Here is a 23,788-nt window from a genome sequence, read left to right on the forward strand (position 1 = left end):
ACCGCACTGTAATGCAGAAATGCTACCCACGGGAAAAAATCGACCCAATTGGATCTGCTCCCACCTGCTCCACTTGCTGTATGTGTACTGACAGGCACTGTGTTAGGCTATGTACACATACACAGAATAGATTTTGGCATGGAAACACAAAATTATGCATTTTCACATCAAACTCAGTCCATGGGGCAAATTCACTAATCTGCGCCAGCGACAGCTTCGCTCACATCACCACACTTCGGCAGGCGAAAATTCTACCAGGACAACGCTAATTCACTAAAATGCAAAGTTGCGTCCAGGGCGCCAAACGATGCCGAAGTTTTGCTAGCGTTAATTCGGCAAGCAAAGCGAGTTGCGCCAGCGTTGGCTAATTTGCATACGGCTGGAAGTTAAATTTCAATGGACGTATATGTTGCAGCAAATACATTACACTACACAAGCCCAGGGAACCCTAATAAAATAAAATAAAGTTGTTATATTGCGCTACACATGTGCCCAGTGTATAGTTTATGTTCCATATGTTAGGAAATGTAGGGGGGAAGCTGGGTACCCTAAAAAAAATTTACAATCTTTTGCAGCCTATCACCCTGAAAAACTGTCGCCAGCCTTTTTTGGGACTTAGAAAAATTATGAACTATTTTTTGAGGAACTCCTATCTACTCTATTGCACTTTGCCTGGTCTGAGGTGGCGAAGGCAAGTCTGGCGCAAGAGGTAACGTTCATTAAAATCTGCATCTTAGTGAATTTGCGTAGTTATGTCCATTTGCCAGAGCGAAAATTCGCCTGTCGTTAGAGTGTGAAGTAGCCCTAGAGTCTATCTCTTTCGCTAGCGAATTCATGCCTGCGCCCGTTAGTAAATCGGCGAAATACCAAAATGACATCACGCTGGCAAATTTTTCGCTAACGTTAGTCACTTCGCCCATTAGTGAATTTTCCTCCATGTGTGCACTGCACATAGGCGAACACGGTGTTAGAGCACTTACAGAAAGGAGTCATTAGCCTCAAGTGAAATGTTGTTTATTTTATTCAGTATGAGCTCAATGTGTACTAACAACCTGTACAAGACTCCAAGCCATTTTTAATGTTAGTATAATATCAATTAGTGCTTCAGAGATTTGTGTGTGTTACTTTAATTCACACGTCAGGAGAAAGAAAAAGTGTTTGCTGTTCTTTTCCTTATATTGATGTTGGCTTGTACCCCCTGCTGCTCGTGCCCAATACAATATGATCAGGGCCAGACTGTGGTGTCTGGTTTCTAAAAGCTAAAAGTTCCAGCACAGGCTTGGGACAGCCCCACTACAAAGGGCATAAGAAAAAGCCATTTGGCTGTCACTCCACCACAACCTCCCACGGCTCTCACACTGATAAGTGCTCCAGGTAAGTGAACTGGGACATTACGGGAGAAACAAGGAAGATACACATAGAACTGATTAGTTCAATCGCTCATTTTTAACTTTAGCATGTTAAAACAATAACAGTTGGTTGTTAGCCTGCCATTGTTTTTTTTTGTGCATTCTGTATCTTTAGCTATTTAATGTGATGTTTGAATCTCTCTTTCTGCTACATTTAGTTTAAAACTGCTGTAACAATTTGTACAATGTTTCAGAGCCTGTATGTTCCATTTGTGTTTTAATTCCTCCAAAGAGCTATTTTATGCATGTGTTATACTTACGTATATACTGGTTCCTATCCAAGGATCAGAATGCTCTTGTATGTGGACAATTGCAGTTAAAGGAGAAGGAATGGCATGTTATACTTGGGGGTACCAAAAGTTAGGCACCCCCAAGTGATTGTATTTACTTACCTGTATTTACTTTACTTAGGGATGCAGGGAGTTGTAGTGTAAGAACTGCTTTACATAAATACTATGGTTGCACAAAGGCATGATGGGCCTGAGATGATTATAGGGCTACAGTTGTGGTCACGAAATTTTTTTATTAAAAATAACTTTTAGTATGATGTGGTCAGTGACCCCCTTTTAAAACTGCAAGAAGAAAATGGCAAATTAATCTATATATATATCTAACTATAAGATATAAGCAATAAAGACCAAATGCAAAGTTGCTAGGAACTGGACATTCTACAACATACTGAAAGTTATCTCAAAGGTGAACCACCCCTATAATGATACTTGTATCTGTTTGTTGCCCGTGCACCCATCCCACCTCCTGTTTCAAGTGCAGGGTGACTCTGGAGCTACAACCACAGTTCCAACTGTGGGTAAATATGAAAAAATCCAAACTTAGATGATTTTTGAGAAAACTGCATACAATTTGCACCAAATGCAAGTGCGCATTTTCAAGCATCAGCCGCAATTGCATGGACTCATCTCTTGCCCTCAGCCACAAGTACTGTGGATGAGATGGGAAAATGCTGAAATCTGGCCATAGAAGCAAAGATCTGATCGTACGAATCGAGGATTCGTACGATTTTCGGACTGTGTGTGGAGAGTCCCGACATTTTTCGTCCGGCGGAGATCGGTTGTTTGGTCGATCGGACAGGTTAGAAAATTTCTGTCGGCTGCCGATAATGTCTCTGCGTGTATTGCCGATCGTACGATTTTCAGTGGGAGACTGTCACTAGCTTTGGTTGGACATAGATATCGTACGATTGCTGTCAGGGGCAGAACATTGCTGATCTGTTCTTTAACTAATCTGACTGGTAAGACTTTGATCTGAATGGTTAGTGGCGGGTCAGGAGATGGGAAAGTCCGATGATTCGTACGATGATTCGTACGATCGGATCTTTGCATCTATGGCCAGTTTAAGAAACATTCACTTTTAGATCAAAATGTTATCATCTCCCCTTTCACCTAATAAAGGCATGTCTACCACAATCAAAAATCATAACATGCCTGAAAGTCCTGTTTAAACAACCCCAAATGAAAACATCCCATAAGCTCTGCTTCTTTCGGGGTCTGCAGTTTGAGACTGCCCTGCCTAAAACAGGCAAAAGTATCCATGTCGAACCCCCAAGGTGGGCTGTGGGAAATGGATAAGGTTTCATGGTGTATCAGGTCATACAGGGTCAGACTGGTCCACCGGGATACCAGAAAAAAATCACTGTGGGCCCTGATTCTGCCGGGGTTTCAAATGATTCAAATAAAATTAAAGATGGTGGTGCATTCCACTGTGGATAGCACAACCATATTTAAATGTTTTCCCCTGGATATGAGATGAAGTAAGCCTCCAGTCTAACTCTGAGGTTGTGGTTTGGAAGATCAGTGGTCTCAAATCTCCACCTTTTGCTAGACTCTTAAATTTATCTGTGTAAACTGGAAATAGACCTTACTTATAAATCTGATATGTTTTCCATTTAATGGTCATAAAAACCATTTCACTGAAGCCTGAACATGTATCCTGCAATAAAGTAAATTGAAATGATCAATTTATGACCATCTTTAATTGTGGAGGGGCCTGGGTCTTTTATGTACAATAGTGCAAAAAAAATGATAGAAGCAATGCCGTAAAGGGTCAGTCCACACAAGCAGATTTGGGGAGATCAGTCGCTCCACACGGTACCCTCCAAACTTTTTATTGTGCGGTTAATTTTTTGCTAGTTACTATTGTTACATCACGTTGGGTCACGTGATTGGAGGAAAGCAGTGCTGTAAGTTTGCAAGTTCACAACGTATCGTGAGTGTATTTGAATTTCATTATATTGATTTGTGGCAAGGCAGATGAAATTTTAGCGGTGAAATTTTAGGGGCGGCATGCCGCCCAGCTGCATCCTAGTGTGCATTGGAAACGCACAGCAGGGCCGGAACTAGGGGTAGGCAAAAGAGGCAGCTGCCTATGGCAGAATGGTAGGGGGTGCTGGGCTGCTACCTCTAAAATTGTCTTCTGCTTACCTCTAGTCCATGTTCGCACCCCTCAGTCTAACTCCCCTTCCTTTCCTCTGTCACCCACCCCTCTGTCATTCTCCCCCTCTCTCCTTTCACCCTCCCCATCATCACTCTCCCCTCCCTCCTGTCACCCCACCCCTCTGTTGTTCTCCCCTCTCTCCTTTCACCCTCCCCTCCATCACTCTCCCCTCCCTCCTGTCACCCTTCCTTCCCTCCTCTCCCCTCCATTGCTCACCCCTCCCTCCTCCATTTTTCCCCCCTTCCCTCCCCTCCGTTGCTCACCCCACACTCCCTTCCCTCTTTTGCTTTCCTCTCCCCTCTGTCGCTCTGTCGTGGTTGGGTGCCCGGCTGGCCTGGCGTGGCCCTGAAGCAAAGTTCCCCAGCGCTATGTTGCATACGTGAATGGCGGACGCTAGGACCATGAGGTCTCGGGGAGCCGCTGAGGGAAATCCAGCCCTGTCTGCTATACCTGCCACACGTCAATCATCCTAATTATAACTGCTGGTATTTAAGGCCCAGGAAAGTTGTCTCTTTCCTTTAATTCTTCCCTTAAAACTATGAACTATCTCAATGATTGTCCTACCAAACTATGTTACAAGCTCAAGTTCTGAATGTGGAAGCAATTATTCAGGTTCATCATGAAAGTGAGTGGGCTGCACAGTATCCTGACTAATAGTTTGCCTGGAAATTACATTGGCAGAACTTTCAAGGAAATCCAAGTATGATTTATAGTAGCTTAGCAAGCGAATCCAGATGACTATATATATATATATATATATATATATATATATATATATATATATATATATATATATATATATATATATATATATATATATATATATATATATATCATGACTGCAATTGCACTTAATGCAATAGGGGCAACTTAGGCTCCGCCTCCTGAGCAACTAAAATTTGCAAACACTAAAGCACCAGTCAAACATATAACTTTAAGATCTCCTTAACATTGCTTTCAGAGTATTTTTCATTGCCCTCTGTTTAAAAGGGAATTAAGCACCCTGTACCAAATTAATGTAAAACTGCTCAGAGTGTGTTTATTAGGACTTTTGCTCAGTGCTTCTCTGCTCTCTTCTATAACTCATTGTCAGTGGTAAAACTAAAGGTGGCCATAGATGCACCAATAATATCTTCACTACGTACAATATTTGGTGCATGTATGGTAGAATACTATGATTAAGGGAGTGTTTCCCGAAACGAGTAAGGCGATGTTGTTAACCCTATTGTTGCAATAAACGTCTCCTAACTTTTATGAGTGCTGCCTGATCTAATTGCTCATTGGACTTATGGTGGGAGTCTGGGAGACGTGCTGACCGATATTGGCAGAAGACTTGGCTATCCATCGGCTTGTCGATCTGACCCGCTAGATCGGGTGCCTTTGAAGGCTGAATCGTCAGATACAGGTAGAATTCTATTGTTTCTTCCTGGATATCGAATGATTCAGCTCGAACACGTCTGCATTGAAAATGAATGATCGTAATTGTAACATCTAACACCTTAAAGGGGACCCGTCACCCAAACAAAATTATTCCAAATCCTATTTTATCATGTTAGTCAAGCAAAAGGAACTTTAATTACACTGTATAAATTATTTGAATATTGTTTCCATCAGTCTGGGAACTCATAATTATATTAACCAGGAAGGAGCCATTTTGTGGACACTGTTATTAAAGGAAAACTATACCCCAAAATGAATACTTAAGCAACAGATAGTTTATATCAAATTGAATGACATATTAAAGAATCTTACCAAACTGGAATATATATTTACATAAATATTGCCCTTTTACATCTCTTGCCTTGAACCACCATTTCGTGACTCTATCTGTGCTGTCTCAGAGATCACCTGACCAGAAATACTACAACACTAACTGTAACAGGAAGAAGTGAGGAAGCAAAAGGCAGAACTCTGTCAGTTAATTGGCTCATGTGACCTTACATGCGGTTTGTATGTGTGCACAGTGAATCTTACGATCTCAGGGGGCGGCCCTTATTTTTTAAAATGGCAATTTTCTATTTATGATTACCCAATGGCACATACTACTAAAAAAGTATATTATTATGATAATGGTTTATTTACATGAAGCATGGTTTTACACATGAGCTGTTTTACTCAGTATTTTTTAATAGAGACCTACATTGTATGGGGGGTATAGTTTTCCTTTAAGGCAAGTCTTGTATCATCTCAGAATCTTGTTTATGCACTAGGGGACAGGGACCCAATGTCCATCCCCATGCCCTGGTTACACAATTAAATCGTTAAGAGAGCTGAGGGAATGTGGAGAGAGCAGTGACATCTAGGAAGTGCTGAATGGAAAGTGAAAGTAATTGTTTGCCCCGCCTCTATGCCTAGGCATAGAGGCGGGGTAGGCAATATTTGATTGACAGCTGATATTTTTAAATGAGTTTACAACAGCTATGAATGCTTTAATAAAAAAAAGAACTTGGCTTTCATATTTAATTTAAAAAGGACTTTTATTATACAGATTTTTATGTCTGGGTGACGGGTCCACTTTAAGTAGAAAAGTACCAGATGTTTGTCTGCTCAGTACCTTCATTTTCTTGCAGCAGATGGCGCTGCTGTTTCAAATGCATTAGATCAGCAATGTAAAGAACTGCTATTAGGCAAAATATAATACATATAAATTGCAAAAGCTGCTCAGAACAACTTTGTTGTTTTAAAGTGATATTGACACGAAAAAAACTACTTGTCAAAATATTATTGTACAGGTATGGGACCTGTTATCCAGAATACTCGGGACCTGTGGTTCTCCGAATAAAATCATGTAAACATTAGATATACACAATAGGCTGGTTCTGCTTCCAATAAGGATTAATCATATCTTGGTTTGGATCAAGTGCAATTTATATTTATTATATTTTGCCTAAAAGCAGTTCTTTACATTAATATCCGTTATCCGGAAAGCCCCAGGTCATGAGAATTCATTTCTAACCTGATCTCCTAGGGATGGCAAGTAGTTTAGTCAAACAGGCCGTATTCTTCCATTCAACTGCTTATGGGGCACCTGTCTACTCCCTAAAGGAATATCCAGCAACCTGACTAAAGTGTCCCATAGCGGCAGTCGGGTCTGTATGTTATGGCTGCTCTAGCCCTGAAAATGCAGCAATAGTGACAGAATATTGGGTTCTGGGCATGGCACTTTTGCATTGTAAGAAATTCCATACCAAATTGTCAATACTGCCCAGTTAATGCACAGTATAAAAACTGTAAAACAATAAAAATGCATGAAATTAATAGGAAAAGAGAAAATACAGGTTGATGAATCCCAACAGAGCACTATCAATGTTGGGGATTTTGAATGAGAGATAATATAAGACTGTAAATCCTACTAATTTCAGAATGAAGGTCGCTGACATCAATACGAGCCTAATGTGAACTAATTGTGATTTATTTAAAGGTATTCCTGATAACAAAAGGATATAGGACGAGAGGCAAGGTAGACCTCACACCCACATCCATCACAATGAAGCTGACATTTGGTGCAGCTGTCTCGCTCGTCTTTCTGCATGCAAACAAAAACTGCACCCTGAGATTCAGATCCCTTTCCAAATAAGTCCTGGCAATAAATAAGAGCCTATGAGATCTAGTAGGAATGATTAAATATAGAGTGGCTGTTTGTTTTTGTTGGAGCTAGGTACCCCACTGAGACTAAGCAGCGGGACAGGAGGACATTTCTCCTCTGTTTTCATAATAAACTTTCCCAGTTGCTACGTTTTGCATCTACATTTCGCATTTCAGCTCTAGTTTTTTTTTTTTTTTTTTTTGCCGTGATTGACAGGTTGTGCCGGGAAGAAAAGCAGGGTGCGGATCTGGGCCCAGTCCGACCCTGCTAAAAAGTAACCAATCAGCAACATGAATCCTAAATTCCTAAAGCTACATAAGCATTGCATAAATCTGCTTTTACAAGGGCCTAATATACTGTATATACACTGGAACCTCAATTTTACATCCCTTGATTTTAAGTTTCCCCTCATTTTTCATTGTTGTTTTGTGGTCCCACCTATGAATATATAGAGTGTGGATGTTTATATATATAGAAAATGGAAGTATATATGTAGATATGTAGATGTAAAAGGAAATACTTTTGTTAAAAAAATTAGCTTCAACTGAATTCTATGGGAGATGGCCTTATTCTAATTTGAAGCTTACTGCATAATGGGTCTCTGGATAAGGGATCCCATACCTGCATACACCACATATATTTATATGCATATTGTTTATACAGATACACCCACCTTACAAATGAGTCAGTTACTGGGTGTTACTTCTTCTGAAAATGATCACATTATTGTGGTTTCTAAATTATTTAGTTTTATTTAGCTTTTTATTCAACAGTTTTCAGCAGCAATCTGGTTGGAAGGCTTCCAATTACCCTAGCAACCATGCATAGATGTGAATAAGAGACTGGAATATGAATAGGGGAGGCCTGAATAGAAAGAAGAGTAATAAAAAGAAGCAATAACAATACATTTGCAGCCTTACAGAGTATTTGATTTTAATTGGGTCAGTGACCCCTATTTCAAAGCTAGAATAAGTCAGAAGGCAAATAAGTAAAAAAAATTACAAATAATTAATGAAGACTAATTTAAAAGTTGCTTAGACTTGTCCATTCTATAACATACTACAAGTTAACTTAAAGGTAAACCACCCCTTTAAGGGCAATGGCCATGTAGCAGGTAAATATTTCCCTTATAAAACTGATCTCAGTGTGTGTGTGCATGTGACTTTAGACTTTGGCAAGGACTGATGTGAATGATGAACAATTTCTGTAAAATGCAATTTAAAATGTGTTGGTGTTGTATATAAATAACTAGATTTTAACCTGGCACTAAAAGCAAAGTATTGGTGTTTGCTGATGACATAAAACAATGTAAAAGAACAATGTATGATATTAGCAGAGGCAAAAATATGCATGTTATATCTATACCTTTAAGGCAGTGATCCCCAACCAGTAGCTCACAAGCAACAAGTTGCTCCCCAACCCCTTGGATGTTGCTCTCCGTGGCCTCAGAGCAGGTGCTTATTTTTGAATTCCAGGCTTGGAGGCAAGTTTTGGTTGTATAAAAACCAGGTGTATTGCCAAACAGAGCCTCCCATACGGGCAAATTTACTAACCTGCGGAGTTGCGCTAGCGCAGGCTTCGCCACACTTCGCCACACTTCGCCAGGGCGCCGCTAATTCACTATAATCCGAAGTTGCGCTCAGGGAGGCGAAAGGTAGCGAAGTTGCACTAACATTAATTCATCAAGGAAAGCGCAGTTACGCTAGCGATGCCTAATTTGCATACGGCACCAAGTTAAAGTACAATGGACGTATTTGTAGCAGCAAATACATTACACTACACAAGCCTGCGAAAGCTTCATAAAATAATATAGAGGTGTTATATTGCCCTATACATGTGCCCACTGTATAGTTTATGTGCCATATGTTAGGCAATGTAGGGGGGGAAGGAGGGTACCCCATAAAAATGTACTATCTTTTTCAGCCTATCACCCTTAAAAAAGGAAAAGACGCAAGCGTTTTTTAGGACTTTTTCAACTTTTTTTGAAGCAATCCCTATCTACTCTATTGCACTTCGCCTGGTCTGAGGTGACGAAGGCAAGTCTGGCGCAAGAGGTAACGTTCAGTAAAATGTGCAAGTTAGTGAATTAGCGTAGTTAAGTCCCATCGCCATAGCGCAACTTCACCTGGCGTAAGGGTGCAAAGTAGCGCTAGAGTAGGTTCACTTCGCTAGCGAATTTACGCCAGCACGTCACGTTGGCGAATTTGCGCTAGCGTTAGCCGCTTCGCTCTTTAGTGAATTTGCCCCATAGGCTGCCAGTCCACATAGGGGCTACCACTAGCCAATCACAACCCTTATTGGCACCACCCAGGAAAATTTTTCATGCTTGTGTTGCTCCCTAAATCTTTTTACATCTGAATGTTGCTCACGGGTGATAAAGGTTGGGGACCCCTGCTTTAAGTGGACTATTTCACGTGTCAGAGAAGTGCCTGCGACTCGTTGAATTGCTAGTCTGCAGCAGCCTGGACCAGTGAGATATTAGGGGTCATTTTCAGAATGCAAGAGTGGATGCCTTATGCTAAAAGTACTTCTGCTCGGCCACCTCCTGTGCAAGGTGCAGAGTGTAGCATTGGTGATCACAGGCCAGCCCTGTCCTTACTTGCTCCTCCATTATTGTAACAAACTGCAAGTTTGGGGGCCGGAGAACATTATAGAGCAGGAAAGAGTCAAGAGATCGAAAAGGTAAATGAGTGGGACCAACAGACTTGCACTGTACACAAACATTTTCATTAGATCTCTTTTCTGGGTATTTTCTATTAATCAGATGTAATAAAATGGGCTGTTCATTCATATACCAATCTGTTATCCAGAAATACACCAATGCTCAGTGGGGTAACTAGAGTGCGCCCGGGGCACGGCACTTCAGAGGGCTCGGCTCACTCTTATTCCCATCCTCCCTTCCTGCCTCTGCTCCGCCCAAGTCCTGCCTCCACCCACCTATGCCTCGCCCAGACACCACCCACTCCCGCCCAAATGCTTCCACCTTCCTTACCAGTAAGAAAGAGCAGCTGGGGAGGAGGTTTTTTTTTATTAGCTATAGAGGAAGCAGACCCCACAGTCCAGGCGACCCCGAGGTCTGCTTCCTCTATAGCTATGCCCCTGCCACTGCTATTTCTATGCTATTGTCCTTTGAGCAGTTACTTATCTTTCAGTGATTTGTTTATTTTCTGTAATAATGAGATGGGGCCTTGTACTTGGTAACAAAAGCTAGAGTAAATTCACATTGAGAATAAAACAATCCTATAGATTCTTTACTTAAATGTATGTTTAGACCCTCATGTTGATTGGGGCAAGTCGCTTAATCTTCAAAACTGTTTTGCATGTCAAAGCGCATGCAGAATGTAGCTGCAATGTATGTTTCCTTATGTTGTGACTTTGCCACTGCTGGGGACTGAAAGACTTGTATTTTTTACCCTTTATATCTCTGCCGAAACGCCAATGTCCCTGAATCCAGGTTCTAAAGTTAAGTTGCCTACACAGAGGCTGCTGGCTCAGCACTCTTGACCAAATTGGCAGCCCACATTCTGATTCTGATCAGGCTGGGCAAGCCTGATACTAATACTTAGTGTATGGGTCTGCAAGGGCCCCATACGCACTCTGATTAAAAATAATAGACTTTGCCTGACTTGCCAAAGCTGGCAAGGACCCACTCAACTGGGGATATCAATAGAATCAACAATTTAAGACTGCTTGAGGGCAAAATGAGTTATTATGCCTGATTGACTATTTACAGCACTATGTACAATTATCAGTGCAGTATAAGAATACAAGCTAATAACAATAATGATAATTTCATCCTTATGGCATTGTTGTCTGACATCAAAGGGCTTAGTCACCCAACAGCATCATGTTATCCAATTTCATTCCTTGGTACCATCTGTTTTACTTTTCATGCCAAGATATTATTAATAACCAGAGCTTCATTAAAATAGCTCAAGACAATGCATAAACTGCACTGCAAGAGGGGCAGCTTGCCTCACCATTGGCATTCTGTGACCTAAAGTATAGAAATGAGAATCCAGGCCAGCTTAAGTTTGCATTCTTCTATCCTGAAACAATGATCTCTTGATCCAGGAAGCTACTTTTAACATCATAAAGTCTCATGAAATCCAGACGCTCTTTGGCCTGACATCAATATTATTTTGTCTCGAACCTTAATAGTTATTAACACGGATAGACCTCTTCAGTCAAATCATTAGAAAGTCAGATAATTAAAAGACCCATGGGGCACTAAATCTCTCACATTCTGGCATATTTTGGAAAACCAGAGGTCAATACAGGTATGGAACCTGTTATCCAGAATGCTTGGGATGTAGGGGTTTCCAGATAAATCATGTAAACATGAAATAAACCCAATAGGTTGGTTTTGCTTCCAGGAAGCATTGTTTATATCTTTGTTTGGAACAAGTACAATGTACTGTTTTATTGTGACTTATTTGGCTAAAATGGAGTCTGTGGGAAATGGCCTTTATGTAATTTATTTAATGTTTACATAATTTATCTGGAAAATCCTACATCCCAAGCATTCTGGATAACAGGTACCATACCTGAATTGACTTCTGGTTTTCCAAAATATGCCAGGATGTCTCACATCCTGGCATATTTTGGAAAACCAGAAGTTAATACAGGTCCTGGTTAGTTAATACAGGTCCTGGCTACCCTGACCCGCACCAGACCCTAACCCACGCCCACCCGCACTCGCTTCCAGGGGTCCTTTTACAGACCCACGCTGCCCCGCTGATGACGTCACAATGACGTCACAAAAGGGGCGGGGTGAGCAGACACAAGACTATCAAACCGGAACCCTGAAGTCGGATGCCGGCATTTGAAGGAGCACTGCAAGGTCGACCCAAACCCGCCCGACCCACGGGTAAACCCGCGGGTACCAGGTCGGCCTGCACATCACTAGTCCTGGCGTATTTTGGAAAACCAGAAGTCAATACAGGTATGGAACCTGTTATCCAGAATGCTTAGGATGTAGGGTTTTCCAGATAAATCATGTAAACTTTAAATAAACCCAATAGGCTGGTTTTGCTTCCAGGAAGGATTATTTATATCTTTGTTTGGAACAAGGTACTGTTTTATTATAACAAAGAAAATATGACTTATTTAGCTAAAATGGAGTCCGTGGGAGATGCCCTTTATGTAATTCAGAGTTTTTTGGAAAATGGATCCCATACCTGTACTTTATTGTGGGCCAAGAATCGAAAAGTATTTTCCAGGAATATAATGGTTCTCAGGGGTCTTTTTCCAGCTCAGGCCTCATAGGTTCACATTTAGAGGCAATTAACATGTTCCGTAGCTCCTTGTGTTGAACACCAGTGCACCTGCCCAGACTGCTCTTATGAATCTGCCCTGGGCCCTAAGCATCAGAGTAGCATTCTGAAATTGTACAACTGTTTGAATTTCTTGATATTCACATGAAGGATGACCATCCTGTAGTACCTCAAGGGATGTTGGACAGCAACTCTCAGCTTCACACCAATATCATCAAGCCAGCAGTTGGAAAATTTAGATTTCTGCTGTAAATTCTTATTTTGGATATTAGATGACAGAATGAATTTACTACAAACAGGGGCTAGCTTCTACATAAAAACACTAATCTGCATCTTTCTGTTTTCTCCTAAAGGTGAACTGCGCAACTGAAACTATGTCTGACACAGAAGAAGTGGATTATGAGTAAGTCTATCCGTTCTCTGATTTAGGTCCATTTATTGGCATACGCATATATTTCGAAACCTTGGGAGAAATATAACTAATGAGATTAAAGGGCAGATTTATCAAGGGTAGAATTTCGAATTCATGGGAGTTTTTAAAACTCCCATAAACTCCCATGAACTCGAATTCCGACCGATCTAAATTTATTTTAAAAAAAATCGAACTATCTAAACTTGGGTGAATAGGATCGACCCGAAAAAGCTAATCGAATTTGATTCGAATTTGATTCGAGTTTTGAAAGCTTGACTGAATGTCAGGAAAGCAGCAAACAACTCCAAATTAATCCCAGGACATCTCCCATTGACTAAAACAGCAATTCGGCAGGTTTAAGGTGGCGAATAGTTGAATTTGAGTTCTTAAAGGGCCAGATTATGATAAATCTCGAAAATCAAATCTGAATTTTTTTAAAAAACTCAAATCGAATTTTAACAATTCCCTAGTCGAATTTGACAGTTTTGGCCATGAAAAAACTCTAAAATTGAAATTAGAATTTTCACTTCGACCCTTGATAAATCTACCCATAGCAGTGTAACAAAACACCACATCCCAGAAACTATTAACTCTACAGTAGAATATATCACCGCTTCCCCTTATTTAGGAAACATTTTACCAATAGTATGCCACTGTAGTAATACTGTATATTATTTAACCACATAATGCAATGCTCCTAATGTACATTAGATTGTTTTACAAAGGTGTATAGTGTTGTAAGTGGCTGCATGAACTGTATTCAGCATCTGCAGGCTTAAGAATTAGTTAGCAAGGAACTTAAATAGGAACTTTTTAAAGAACATTTGTAACCCTTTTGTTATGTTTTGGTAGCCGAGGATGAGTAGAGTATAACAGTGCTTTATTAGCAGGTTCATGCAGCCATTACACACCACAAGCTGTATAGAAAGTATGCTAAGTATAAGTCTTGAGCACAGTGAAATATATAGGCCATTTGTATAAACACCACATATTCCACCTATAGTAGGAAAGCATTTGGACAACTATAATAAACAGCAACAATTAAACAGTATGCATTTTAAAACAATATTATACATTCTTCACATCACAAAGTCCTTGGTCCATGCAGGTAGTTTTGTGTTTGATGTCTAGGCCATCAAGCAGATACCCAATAGCTACACAGATCAGTACTTCTTTATATCTGGAACATGACATCCTTTTTATATTTTTTCATCAGGCCAGCACAGGCCCGGACTGGTAATCTGTGGATTCTGGCAAATGCCAGTGGGGCTGCTGTAAGATGCCATAGAAACTTACTATTTAGTGGGCTGGTGGGGGAGGGGGGCTCTGTAAACTTGAAATGCCAGGATCTATTTTGAATTCCAGTTCAGGCTTGGGCCAGTGTGCATTTATAATATAAGAGCCATGAATAACCTGTAAAACATAGGTTGGTTTACATAAATGTTTTTGCCTGTTACTTGTACAGGTATGGGACCTGTTATCCAGAATGCTCGGGACCTGGGGTTTTCCGTAATTTGGGTCTTCATGCCTTAAGTCTACTAGAAATTAATTTAAACATTAAATAAACCCAATAGGCTAGTTTTGCTTCCAATAAGGATTAATTATGTCTTAGTTGGGATCAAGTACAAGCTACTGTTTTATTATTACAGAGAAAAAGGAAATCATTTTTAAAAATTTGGATTATTTGGATAAAATGGAGCTTTCTGGATATCGGGTTTCCGGATAAGGGATCCTATACCTGTACTATTGAACTAGCAAATTGTATCCTGTTCTTTTCTCAAGTTTTGTTTGTCTCTTTTTTCTCCCTATATGTTGCACCTACTTCAGAGAGCAGCAGGAAGGTAAGATTTACTTGTTTCCTACTCAAACATGTTCATCTGCTTTATTCATTCCATCTTCATACAGACCAGCAGGTGCAATGGCCCAGTTATGGAGAACAAAATAAAAAGTGCTCTTCGAATAAAAATTTGAGACACCCTTGACTGTACTAAGTATTAGTGATGCACCGAAACCATGATTTGGTTTGGTTATTGCAATATTCGGATCTTTAGAATGTGGATCAGTCCAGACCCTATAGAGGACCACTGGGACATATTTCCACCATAAGTCTATATAACCTTTTTTACAATTTGGCACATAAGTGAGAGGGCTCTTGTGGGCCATTGGAGGCCTTGTATGACATTAAACAAAAGGAACAAAAACATTTGCCCTTCCATGTGTTTGTCCTGTTGTGCAGTACCCATCTGCTGCTCAGATACCTTGACCAGTAGATGGCCAACATTTTTTTCTGGTGCAAGCCTTACAATCAATCAAAGGTATGATTTACTGCTATGGGTTACTGTACTTGTGACTTTTACCACCAATGTAAGTACATGGAGTCTCTTTAACTGCAAGAAGCTAGAAGCAAGAAGTTTCTCTTTCATGTCTTGTCATGTGTCATGGCATTATTATGACATATTTCATGTCCCACCCACTTCCACCCATGACCTGAACCATCCATATTCATTAAAACTGAATAAGCACAAGGGTACTATAAGGGGGTTATTTCAAAGGGTACTATAAGGGCGCCTATTCCAAATTTAAATTTATTGGGATCTTCTAAGGGTTTAGCCCAAAATTCCGACTATTTCAAGTTTTTCGGACAAAAACTTGAGAGATTTGAGGAAAAAAAGCCTGAAAAATGTGAGCAATACGGATTTTCACTCGATTTTATCGAATTTTCCGTGATTAATTCAGGTTATTAATAAATAAGGTCAAGTCAAGCATGGGAGATTGGTCATGGTTTTTTTTTTAAGAAAATAAGAGATATATTCTGATTTTGTTAAAAAAAAAAACCCTAAGGGGCAAATTCACTAAGATGTGAAGTTGCGCCAGGCGCAACTTCGCCGCACTTCGCCGCACTTCGCCAGGCGTAGTTTCGCCAGCGCTTCGCAAATTCACTAAAATCCGAAGTTGCGCACAGGGGTAGCGTAAGGTTGCGGAGTTGCGCTAGCGTTGTTTCACTATATAAAGCGAAGTTGCGCTAGCGAAGGCTAATTTGCATACGGCGCGAAATTCAAATTTCAATGGAGGAACACGTATCTACACTACAAAAGCCTAGAAAACCTTTAAATCTGCAAATAAAATTTTTATTTTGCCCTACACATGTGCCCACTGTCTAGGTAAGTTGCCATGAGTCAGGAAAAGTAGGGGGGAGGAAGGGGAGTCCCAAAAAATTTTTTCGATCTTTTTCAGCCTATCAGCCATCATGTAGAAAACACGCCAGCGTTTTTTGGGACTTAGAAAAAAATTTGACTTTTTTTGAAACAATCCCTATCTACTCTATTGCGCTTCGCCAGGTCTGAGGTGGCGAAGGAAGTCTAGCATAAAAGGTAGCGTTCGCTACACTGCGCAAGTTAGTGAATTTGCGTAGTTTCGTCGCTAGCAAAGATTAGCCTGGCGTAAGGTTGCGAAGTAACACTAGCGAAACTACGCCAGCGTTCGTTAGTGAATTTGCGCAGTAGCGAAAATTCCAAACGCTAGCGAATTAACGCTAGCGTTCGGCGCTTCGCGCCTTAGTGAATTTGCCCCTAAGTGTTCTGGTTGGTATTCAGTCCTTGAGGGTAGGGACATTTTACAAAAAGTAATGATATTATGGCTCTGTACATGTCTTACACAGAGATAAAGTACTCCAGCTAAGTATTCTTTGGCATTCAGACAATCTCAGACTTACATGATACCCCAATAATATAATAAAGAAGTTTTTCTGATTCAGACCCCAATGTTCAGTTCCTTACGGCTGCAGGTTCAGGTGTCTGTGTCACACCTTGGGATACGATATCAGGAAAGCAAATTGAATCAAGCAGTATTTTTAAACTACAATGTGTTTATTTAGCAGTGTAGGCACACTACATGTTTCGGGCGTAGCCCTTTATCAAGTGTCAAACCAAAATATAAATTCAAACCTGGGAATCTGGACCTAAATCATTCCTGTGGGGAGCACTGCACTAGCTTTGCCTGAGAGAGTATAATATGTAAAGATAAATATGTGCAGAGCTGGAAATTGAGATCAAGGGGCCCTGGGCACTGCAGTAAGGCTGTGGAGGGAATAAACAAGAGATGTCCAACTTGCAATACTTCCAGCACCTCCCATGACAGCCTTCAGGGCACCTAGATACACAAAAAAGATGGTCTGAACTGTGAAGGAATTGCCGCAAAATAAATAAATAAAGGTAATAACTATCCAGTTATACTAGCCATCTCAGCAGAACACTCAGGGGCCCATTTACTTAGCTCGAGTGAAGGAATAGAGGAAAAAAACTTCGAATTTCGAACGTTTTTTTTTTTGGCTACTTGGACCATCGAATGGGCTACTTCCACCTTCGAATCGAATGATTCAAACTAAAAATCGTTCGACTGTTCGACCATTTGATAGTCGAAGTACTGTCTCTTTAAGTAAAAACTTCGACCCCCTAGTTCGCCACCTAAAAGCTACCGAAGTCCTAAATTCGATAATATCTGGGCCTCTTGGTTAGATGCCAACCCAACACTTGAGCTTCCAGAGGTACCTCCTGCCTAGATATTCTTGGTGGTAGTGCACAGACCATTTATCAGGGATTTGACCTGTATTGCTATCTTCTCCTTTCCTTGTATTGTATAAGCATTGTGATTGCTCTGTCAATAGCTAACGCTGGAAGGTTTATTCTGAACTATACATGGACTGTGATTGTCTTGTTTGTATGTCGTTAAAAACAAAAAAAATAAAAACTTTTTAAAAAAAAAAAAAGCTACCGAAGTCAATGTTAGCCTATGGGGAAGGTCCCCATAGGCTTTGCTAGCTTTTTTTAGTTGAACAAAAATCGTTCGATTGATGGATTAAAATCCTTCTAATCGAACGATTCGAAGGATTTAATCGTTCGATCAAACGATTTTTCGTTCGATCATTCGGTCGAATGAATAGCGCTAAATCCTTCGACTTCGATATTCGAAGGATTTAACTTCGACAGTCGAATATCGAGGGTTAATTAACACTCAATATTCGACCTTAAGTAAATTTGCCCCTCGAACTTCAATTTCTATATGTACATTGTATAATGTTGTTGCTGAGGAATGTTCAGTTCAGTGCAGGCCTTTAGCATGGCTGGAGGCCAAGACTGAGGGTCAGTTAGATAAATATCTGCAGAGAATGCCTACTGGCTGACCAAAAATACATCTGGAAGCCCAGCCTGAAGGTAAGTTAGGAAGGGAATGTAAGTGAGCACTTGTTACTGTCCTGGATATTCCAGAATGAAGGCTCAGTTACTGAAATAAGAGTATTTTGTAATTTCTGTAGCTTGTGAAATAAGAAGTCCCAGTCCAAATTTTGAACCTCAAAGGGAGCTTGAACCATAAACTGAAAAACTCTAGACTTTCTCTGAAATTGTTTGGCATTGCCTTAACTGCTAAGGAGGCCCATTCTCAAGAGAAAACCTCAACTTATATATTATAGCTTGTCAGTAAATCTTGTCAGAGATTTTAAACAAAGGGGACATTTTCTTAAATGAACAGAGGGAAGTCTCCATGGCAGTTAAGAATCCAAGTTTTGATCTTATCATGCATGCAAATTTAAAATAATGAAACTTTAAGTACCATCTATGGGAATCACCACTGCATTCAGTAGCAATACAACCTGATCTGTAGTAATTTTTCTGGGGAATTTAAATTTATCACAGAATGACTAAAAAAGAGATTGGCCACTGAAATACAGGTATGGGATCTGTTATTCGGAAACCCATTATCCAGAAATTACGGAAAGGCCGTCTCACATAGACTAATTATAACCAAATAATTCAAATTTTTAAAAAATAACTTCTGTTTCTCTGTAATAATAAAACAGTACCATGTATTTGAGCCAAATTAAGATGTAATTAATCCTCACTGGAAGCAAAACCAGCTTATTTGGTTTGTTTAATATTTATATGATTTTCTAGTAGACTTAAGGTATAAAGATCCAAATTATGGAACAATCCATTATCCAGAAAACCCCAGGTCTCATGCATTCTGGATAATATGCCCCATACCTGTATTATGACATACGGTGCCTGTAATTTAACAATTTTGGATGCCTACTACATTCAGGGGCAGATTTATCAAGGGTCAAATTAAAAATTCATATTCTTAATTTTTTTTATGGTCAAAACTGTCAAATTTGACTAGGGAGTTATTCAAATTCGATTAGAGTTTTTTTTAAAAATTCTAATTCGATAATTGAGATTTATCATACTCTGGCCCTTTTTACGAATTCGACTATTCATCACCTAAAACCTGCCGAATTGCTGTTTAAGTCAATGGGAGACGTCCAGGAATCAATCTGAAGTTGTTTGCAGCCTCCCTGACGTTCGATATTTTTTTTTCGGAGAAAAAACTCGTATTGAGTTTTTAAAATTCGAATCGAATTTGATTCGAGTTTTCAGGTTGATTGAATTCATCAGAGTTTTCAAAATATTATTTTATTAATAAATTGCGACTGGTCGAATTTATGGGAGTTTAGGGGAGTTTTTAAAAACATGAATTTGAAATTCGACCTTTGATAAATGTGCCTCTCAGTGTTGACTTTTTTAATAAACACATTTTTTTCTGGTATGTTTTGCCTTTAATTTTTATATTTTAGTTGAAAGCTCCTCCTATTTAAAGACTTCCTAACGCTGCCCACTGAGTGGGCTGAAAGGGCTAAAAAGCGTGAACACCTCTATAGGCATGAACATACAGGAGCAATTGCTGCCAGATTTCTAAAATACATTACGCTCTAGCTGTCTCCAGGCTTCATTGCCCTGCTCCATTTGGTGTTGCATTATAGCTCAAAATACTAATTGTTATTAACCCATTTATAGTTTGGCAATGCTTCTGTCAAGCTCAGTGTGTAACAATGCTATTGTCTTTGCTATGGCAGAACAAGAAGAGGAAGCTGCTGCAGGTATGATACATGATGGCTGCTCACATTCCAGTGTTCTTGCGAGCATGTCACCCACCAAAACTAAGCCTATAATGTGCATTTATTTTTTAAATACATTTTAATATTCTTCTACCTTTTTTTTTTATCTACAAGTACTTTTCCCTGAACACGTTACAGACTTTTTTTTTAAATTAATTATTAGATTAATGATTGCAAATCCATTTTTAGCAGTTTTGATTGCAGAGCCTTTGCATGTTTTTTTGTATGGATGCTGCTAAAATGAACCTTTTTCTTTCCTCTCTGTTTACCAATATGAAGAGGAAGAGCCAGAAGAGGAAGGTGAGAAAGGGTCCAGGAATTGTTTGTCTTTAAAGCACATGATCTAGAGAAAGTATTCAGTGCTGTATTTTAGCACCATTTTTGAGAGTGCCCATCGTATAAGTCTGTTTATGACCATTAGGCACAATTTAAAATTAAATACAAGTTTTGTGTGACGTACAGCTCACAATTTATATGTGTAGTGGCACAGTTACAGACATATATTTTCAGCTTTATAACCAAGTTTGAAGGATGATTCTTGCGAATTTAATAAAATTAAAGGGGTAGTTCCCCTTTAAATTAACTTTTAGCATGATGTAGACAGAAACATTCTGAGACAATTTGCAGTTGGTCTTCGTTGGGGATTTTAAATTATTTAGCTTTATGTTTAGTTTGTCTAGAAATAAGGCAGCAGATTGAATGAGAGACTGGAAGATGAATAGGAGAGGGCCAGAATAGTAAGATAAGTTATAAAAATTAGCAATAACAATACAATTATAGCCTCACAGAGCAATAGTTTTTTTAGCTTCTGTTGTCAGTAATCCCCATTTGTATTCTGGGAAGAGAAGAGGAAAGCAAAAAATTACAAAACTATAAATAATACAAAATTTGATAGTGATGATGCGCTAGCGTTCATTTCTGCCTAGCGAAACTTTGCTAGGGATCTTGCGCTCAGGTCAATTTGCATACGGCAGGAAATTTAAAGTTGTATGGACGTCTTTATGTTAAATGTTGGTGCATATACTTACATTTTTCAAAAGTTATGGTATTGGTACTATATGTCCATTTTTGATGAAAGTTTTTTGTTGTGAGAAGTAAGCCTTTATTTTCTGGACCATCTTCCCCACATAAGAAGACACAACAAGGCCACCTCAAATTCAACCCCATGTGATAAAGTGTTGTATACCATGTGCCACTCTATTTCCAAAATCTAGACAAAGTGCACACGTGAGATTGCTGATTTTTATAAAGCAGCATAATGATTTCATCCAACATTGAATTTCAATTGTGCTGTTAGTACATTAGACTCAGGATCTCTGAAATGAAAATCTGAATGCTCTGTTATAAAAAGAGAGAGAGAAAATGGCAGGACTCCTACTATCTTAAAAGAGAGAGAGAGAGAGAAAGAGAGAGAGAGCATTGCAGGACTCCTACTATCTTAAAAGAGAGAGCATGGCAGGACTCCTACTATCTTAAAAGTGCAAGAGAGAGAATTGCAGTACTCCTACTATCTTAAAAGAGAGAGAGAGAGCGAGAGCATGGCATAACTCCTACTAACTTAAAAGTGAGAGAGACAGCATTGCAGGACTTCTAATATCTTAAAAGGGAGAGAGCATGGCTTAACTCCTGCTATCTTAAAAACAAATATATATTGTTTAATTATCATGCCCCTGATGTAGTTTGATACTTTTTCATATTATGTAATATAAATTGTATATATATTTAAACTGTTTTGCATAACATCCAACAGTTTGGCTGAGAGACTAAATTTAGGGTAGAAGAGAAAAACAAACAGCAAGTCAAGAGAAAAAGTTGGAGGGCAGAGGGAAAATAGAGATAGTGGGCATGAAAAAGAGTGTGGGGGAAGACAGAGTGGGTAAGAAAGAACGTTGTGCATGGGAGAAAGTGGCATAGCAACAGTGGACTGGATAGACAGAGAAAGAAGAAATAGGGAGAAGAAAAGAAAAGAAGTGGGGCAAAGTGGGAATGGGTGAATGAGAAGATTTTGAAACAGACCAGTGTGACAAGGAGCTACCCACAAGCCCTGTCATAATTTTAAGCGTAGCAATACCAGACATTAATAAATGTTCCTAAGTCTTTCTAGACTAAGGTGCTGCAGACAGTAGCATGTACTTGATGGGAAATACAAGTCGTGTCTTGTGCTTCCTTTCAAAGGGCTGGATTTCCTGCTTGCTAAATTTAGAGTTTAATGTGCAGCTTATCTACTTGGGCTAAATTCGCTCTGCTGCTGCCTCCTTCCTCAAGACTTTCACCGACTGTACAAATGATGGCTGGCTAGGAAGAATAAATTATCCCCAACGAATTAACAAAGTCCCACAAACCTTCATTATCTGAAATCTTTCTACTAAAACCTTCACTTCCAAAAATATAAATACTTATAAATAGTTGTGATTAAAGAAATCGTTAAATTTACGTTAAAAAGCTTAAAGACATAGCAGAGACTATTTACAAAGAAGGCAGTTTACAAACTAAAATACATTATTTGCACCTTGCGCTATGCCTTCCTCCATTGCTGACTTGCCTGCTAAAATTATGGGGGTACTTTCCATCTTTTATTTAAGTTTAAAGTTCCTGTTTCTATTGTTTAAGTCTGGCAGCTCAGAAACAGATAAAACTTACAATTTGATACATTTAGTTGATACATTTCTCAGCAGCATTTGTAGAATATTAGCAGGTATTGTAACAGCTGCCTTTAATAAAACTGAGAGATTCAGCTCAGCAGGGCCAACATTAAACAAATGTATCAACTAACTGTATCAATTTAGAATAGTTAAAGAGCTGCTTTAGAAGGTGAGAAATGAAACTACATTTCTGTCACATGGTCACAAATAGAAAGTAAATTGTAAAAAGTTTATTTTATTTTTTTTATTATTTCTGGTGAACTGGCTGAAACCAACTGAACTGAAAAAAAGTGTTTCAGGGTGAACAACCCCTTTAATGCATACCTTAAAGGAGAACTAAAGCCTAACTAAAGAAGAAAGAAAGAAGCTAGAAATGCTGTACATTATGTTTTGGGCTTCTGTACCAGCCCGAGGCAACCACAGCCCTTTAGCAGTAAAGATCTGTGTCTCCAAAGATGCCCCAGTAGCTCCCCATCTTCTTTTCTGCTGATTCACTGCACATGCTCTGTGCTGTTGTCACTTACTGAGCTTAGGGACCCACTCACAATATACAGTACACATAGAATAGAAATGTCACAATATAAGGCTGATTAATAATTAATACAGATAATTATTACATGGCAGCACAGAAACCAGTGCAATTAGCATCAGAATTTAATAATCAGCCCTGTAGCATCAGCTTATATTACAGACCAACCTCATTTTCTGCTTGATAATTAGCGACAACCCCTAAGCTTAGCTTCTCAACAGCTGCTCAGAGCCCACTGAGCATGTGAGTGTCACAGACACTTTCCAAGATGGTGACCCCCTGTGACAAGCTTGAAGTCCTGGATCATTGCTGCTATTGACAAGCTGAAACGTTATGCTGGTGCAATACGTGCAGTTATAAAATATGGCATTTTTGGCCATATTCATAACTAGGGTTTAGTTCTCCTTTAAACAGGTGGTAAGCAAAGGACACAGAGTTGCACCTGGCAGCTTTGGTTCATCTTACTCAAGGCTACGAGTATAGCTGTCAAGCTCAGATTTAAAGAGCAAGAACTTTTTTTCTAGTAAATGCATT

The 23,788-nt window shown here is 39.4% G+C and overlaps 1 protein-coding gene across 12 annotated transcripts in view; it reads left to right on the top strand.

Moving 5' to 3' along the window:
* The first annotated feature begins 1,285 nt into the window (after positions 1-1,285).
* Positions 1,286-23,788, top strand: part of tnnt1.S (troponin T1, slow skeletal type S homeolog) — a 55,301-nt gene continuing 32,798 nt past the window's right edge. For 4 of the 12 annotated variants that reach the window (XM_041570485.1, XM_041570487.1, XM_041570486.1 and 1 more), the window contains exons 1-5: positions 1,286-1,374; positions 13,076-13,125; positions 14,962-14,975; positions 20,042-20,065; positions 20,363-20,383. In XM_041570485.1, coding sequence (XP_041426419.1) covers positions 13,097-13,125; positions 14,962-14,975; positions 20,042-20,065; positions 20,363-20,383 — 88 coding nt within the window. In that variant the 5' untranslated portion in view covers positions 1,286-1,374; positions 13,076-13,096. 12 annotated transcript variants of the gene reach the window in all.

The sequence above is a fragment of the Xenopus laevis genome, chromosome 7S (genome assembly GCF_017654675.1).
Source record: "Xenopus laevis strain J_2021 chromosome 7S, Xenopus_laevis_v10.1, whole genome shotgun sequence".
Lineage (NCBI taxonomy): Eukaryota > Metazoa > Chordata > Amphibia > Anura > Pipidae > Xenopus > Xenopus laevis.